Source organism: Cynara cardunculus, assembly GCF_001531365.2.
Source record: "Cynara cardunculus var. scolymus isolate 2C chromosome LG 8, CcrdV1, whole genome shotgun sequence".
Lineage (NCBI taxonomy): Eukaryota > Viridiplantae > Streptophyta > Magnoliopsida > Asterales > Asteraceae > Cynara > Cynara cardunculus.
In genome coordinates, this window is record NC_037535.1 from 7,445,800 (window position 1) to 7,451,174 (window position 5,375).

General features: G+C 34.6%; 1 protein-coding gene across 1 annotated transcript; it reads left to right on the top strand.

Annotated features, from left to right (window-relative positions):
* The first annotated feature begins 556 nt into the window (after positions 1-556).
* Positions 557-1,708, top strand: LOC112516154 (F-box/kelch-repeat protein At3g06240-like). Its single transcript, XM_025123176.1, has one exon. The coding sequence runs from the start codon at positions 557-559 to the stop codon at positions 1,706-1,708; it is 1,152 nt and encodes a 383-aa protein (XP_024978944.1).
* Positions 1,709-5,375: the final 3,667 nt, after the last annotated feature.

A 5,375-nucleotide genomic window follows, 5' to 3' on the forward strand; every position in this document is an offset into this window, starting at 1 on the left:
CTGTTATAAGTGTAACTCAATGATTATCTTAATTGTATTTTAGATTTTTTATACTTAAAATGAGATGTTTATTCTGTAGTTGATTATGTTTATCTGCAGTTAGTTACACGAATTCAAACATGAAACTTTAATAAGTTGTAATTATGCATAATTTACTTGTAACCTCGAATTTTAAGTAATATGAAATAATAAACAGTACTTTATACTTAAAAATAATTTTTAAGAATATTTATCAAATGTTTTATAATATAGTATAGATATAAGAAATATTTTACGGTCATTGATAAGATAATTATGATATATAATTATTTATGTTGATATAACAGGGTTACGATGATTTTTGAAAGTGTGATCCAATTGGGAATAAACAATGATCGAGAAGCGAAACGTATATAAATAAACCCTAGAAAACACAGGGATCTCCGCCCACCTATTTCACTCTTCTTCTGCTTATGCTGTTTCCGGTGAGTGATTTTCTGTAACTTGCTCCTACTTCATACTAACTACTAATCTAAAGCTTTCAATTTCTTTGTTGTTTTGTTCCCAGAATCACACAATGTCGGGTTATGTATGGGAAGAGTTGATCGATAACATCTTCAAAACACTGCCACCGAAATCCCTTCTCCGATTTAGATGTCTTTCCAAATCATGGTGTTCTCGTATCGGTAGCCCCGATTTCATCCGTACGCATGCTCTTCGATTTGACAAAAACTTGCAAAAAGTCCTTGTTAAGCACTGGACTTATAACAAAAGACGTGGCATGGAAGAATTCTATACGTTACATCCTGAAGACCGATTACCCTTGAGTCATAGACACGGATACACAGGGATAGGTAAGTTTCCTTGCAATGATTGCTCTATTGTTGGCTCATGTAATGGACTTCTATGTCTATTTCATCATGAAATTGGTACGATTGCTCTATGGAACCCTTCAATCAGGCACCAACTAACCTTGCCTCCTCATCCTTGCATGAGGAACTACTCTTCTCAAGCTTCTCCTCGTGTAGCACTTGGGTTTGGTTTTGACCCGGTCACTGATGATTACAAGATTGTGAGGATATCCTACTACACATTCAAAAGAGTTGAACCAACATCAATGGTTTACACCATAAACACAGGCACTTGGCGTGCCATTGCCTCCCCTACTACTCGACTTTCAAATGTGCAGTGTTCTGCCTGTTTTGTCAATGGAGCATTGCATTGGATTGTAACAGAACAAGATAACAAAGACCATTGTTATATAATTTCATTCAGTTTGAGCACAGAAGTTTTTGGGAGGGTTCTTTTACCAGAACCCAGTTCGGAAGCCAGGGAACTAACAATCCTCAAAGATTCTTTAGCTGTGATTACCGGTGAATGTCATAATCCTAGGATATGGGTGATGAGAGAGGACAATAATGTTGCTTCTTGGTCTATGTTTTTTAAATTGGAAGCCCTTCCTAGTGAAGGAGGAATACACAGAGTTTTACTATTGACCACCAATAGGGATCTCGTGTTCCTCACTTACTGTGAGGGGTATAAAGTTTATAATCCAGCGACAGGCGTGCGATCAAGGCTTGTAAAATTCAACGCACGTTCTTACCAACTCGAAGTTGAAACATATGCGGAAAGCCTTGTATTGTTGAACAAAGGGACTGCTTGCAACGGAAACCAACCACCTTGGTTGCGACCAAAAAAGAGAAAGCAGAAAAAGAAAACTTCGGGGTAAGTAGCTTATGGCACTAAATTGTGTAAGAGTATTAGATCAGTATTCCCATTTGAGTTATCAAAAAAGTGGTGAACTTGTTTACTTAACATGTCTGAGTATGCTGCGTTATATTCATTTGAAGAAAGACGGGGGTTAAATTTTATTAGTTCTTTTGAGCAAACAGTAGGCACAAGGTACAGCAAACAATCCCCCTTGGTTGGAATTTGACATATTTTCTCTCTTTTTCTAGGTAATATATATATATATATATATATATATATATATATATATATAACATACATATTTTGTCTTGTGGGACTGCTTGCTGGACTTTTTGCGGATTCATCTTAAACTGCTAGTTGTTGTGTGCATATGGCTGATTTAGTCTCAAAAGGCTTCTCCAGCATTTGAATATGACTTTGAAAAAGTGAATCAAACGTATGCGTGTGCAAATTTTAGTCAGTTGTTGGCTATACAATGTCGTGTAAGCATTTCATCAAACACGTAGTAGAAGAATCTTGACGTGAGTATGTGATAAATATAGGCCCAAATACGCATCAGTCAAGGAAGAAACAAAATGAAAGAAAATATAACAAACAACAAATAAATGGACTGCCCAAATGCATATTGTGTATGACAAAAGCCTGGATACTTTCTTGCTCACAAATCACATCCAAATCATGTCTATATGTTACTGTTAACCAGTTTATGCTTACCCAAGCAATGAAGAAACAAATGTCGTGTAATTATAGTGGCGTGTAAGGCTTGAGGCTTGACCTCATCCAAGAGGCGGTCTTGTTGGTGTGTGGGTTAGTTCCTTACTTTTTATATGTGAGATCCCATGTTAAAGTCTTTTAGTAAAGGTCATAATTGTAGGATTTGGGTGGTAAAATAATCTTTCATCTTAGGTCTATGGTTCTTACACTTGTAGCTCTTCCGAGCACTACAAATAGTTTTCCTACTTACGACTCATGGTGATATCATGATCAACACCGAGTGTGAGGGGTATAAAGTTTATAATCCAACAATGCCCGTATCTCTTCTCTCTTCTACCAGATTTTCCAATCTGACAATTCCTAATTACAACTGCCTATTTGTAATCCCTTCTCCCTCGATCTCTAATTTGAATATTGAATTCTCCTAGTCGGTTGGCCTCTTACATCTTTGGTTTGCCATTGGTTAATTTTAGGATTGATGCACCAAGCACGACCCTGTTTAATAAACTTACTCTTTCTTGCCCTCTATTTCTTTCTTTCTTGTTCGATGATCAACCTCACCCGCGTTTGCATTGACTTCTTTCATCTTGATGATCCTCATTGTTCATAGCACAATAACCCTTTGATTACCCACATAAAAGTCTAGAGTTGAGGGAGAATTTGGCCGTAGGATCGAGCCAACGTTTCTTGGGAACTTGAGATAAACAACAATTGGTCAACTTTTGTATGCTAATCTTTCAATTTAACGAGTTAATATGGAAAGTTGATTATGAATAACTCATTAAAAAGTTTGTTTCGAACAATGTTAAAAGAATGATTCTATTTAAGTGAATTTTATAAGTTAGTTTGTCATTTTAAGATATTTTTGTTGTTTTAATTTATAAGTCTTTTAATATAATATATGATATTTATGTTTATATTTTGTCTTGGTATGAGTATAGCAGGGTCTCCAAAAAGATTAATAGAACGACCATGTTCTACTACACTACTAAACATGGAGATTTTCCGGCGAAAAATCCGTCGGAAATCCACCGGAAAACATGGTTTCTGTTGGATTTTTGGCGGATATTCCGACCAGTAAAACCTTCTCCAGAAAAAATTATTTCGATGATCCTCCGATGGATTAAACGTCAACTTCGTCGGAAATCCGCCACTGATTTTTTTTAATATTTTCAGCTTTGTCGATTTAATTAATTAAATTAATTATTAGGATTAAATTACTAGCCGATTATCCGCCAATAATTAATTCGTCAGTAATTTACTTACTTAGGGGCCATTTACCAAACACTTACCCGGTAAGTGCTTACCGGTAAAATTTAACAATATTATTTACTTCTCAGGTAAGATTTTAGTCCATCAAAACGACATCCTATGCAACAATTTACCCGGTAAGCGCTTACCGTAGTAAGAGTCGTCGCCCTTACTTACCTACCAGGTAAGACTTATGTTTTTTGTCTCGCTCTTACCGGGTAAGATTTTTGGTCTCTACGATATTCATCCGATGAGGTAATGTTACTTGATAAGCGCTTACTCGGATAAACATTTGGTAAACAACCCCTTAAATAATATATTATCTAGTGACACATTTAAAAAAAATTACCGACGGATTAATCCGTCGGTAATTGCACAGTTCTAGGAAAAAATTATTGTTTTTGATTATTTAAATCTTGTAAATATTAAAAATGCTAAAATTGTAAATCAAATATCACACATTGATTAAAACCAATACGATTGTTCGGGTGTAATAAATACAAATTGTTCCAACGAAAATTAGATTCAGTTCGTTGACAAGTTTTATATATAAAAAACCAAAAAAACATAACTTTGGCGGTGGTGGTGACGGGAATTTCTAGTTGCTGAGATTGAGTAAACTTCCTCACCATCTCCATCATCTCATCGGCCATCATACTATGTATTCCGGATCTCGTCTTGAAGAAGCAATTCTTGAACTTGGGTTTGTAATTTGTTAATTTACAAATACAAGAAACGTTAGAATCTATAATAAGAATATTCTGCCACAAATCCGTCGGAAATAATTTTTAAAATTTATTTTTAATTACTATTATTATTATAAAGCCCAATCCCATTAAAGCCCAATAAAATAAAATAAAGCTCAATAAAATCGATTAAACTCCAATAATAATCCATTAAAGCTCAATAATACCGAATAAAGCCTAACAGAAACCATTATAGCCCAATAACACTCTAAATGATTGTAATAGTTTGGTTATTATTTCAAGTATGTATATATATGTATATATTTATTTATAAATATATATATATATATATATATATATATATATGAATGATATATGTATGTATGATATGTGTGTGTGGGAAATATTTAAAATTTAAAAGGGGAGGTCGGCTTTTGGAGACCGCCTATCACCTCTCCCTTTTATGTGCATATATAAATAGAAGTTRTGAAAGAAAAAYAGATTCATACACATACTATTTCTGGAAAGTGTTTTCTCTCTGAGAAATTGAAGAATTCGCACAAGAAGAAGAAGAAGGTTTCAAAAGGGTTTGATTCTCAAAGGTGAGTGTATTAAAAGCTTTGAATATGAATTGTTTTCATACAAATTGCAAACCATTTAATCTGTTATTATGAGTTTGGATGCATTTTATGATGATTCTTGTGTAAACCGGCCAAGTGGTGTCCGGATTGTAATCCGGATACTTAAACCGGATGTGCTTTGTCCGGATATCTATTAAACCGGACAAGAAGTGAACGGATTATGTTTTAAACCGGGCAAGAGGTGACCGGATAATGTGTAAACCATTTAAAGAATCAAGTGATGTATTGACCAGATTGCTAAACCGGTCAAGAGTTGTACGGTGTGTTGACCGGTTTATATTAAACCGCTCAAAGGWTAAAATGTGTATTGATCGGTTTAATCTAAACCGGATGACAAAGAAARTGAWRTGRTGTCCGGATTCTTAAACCGGACAAGGATATTATATTTTCAAAG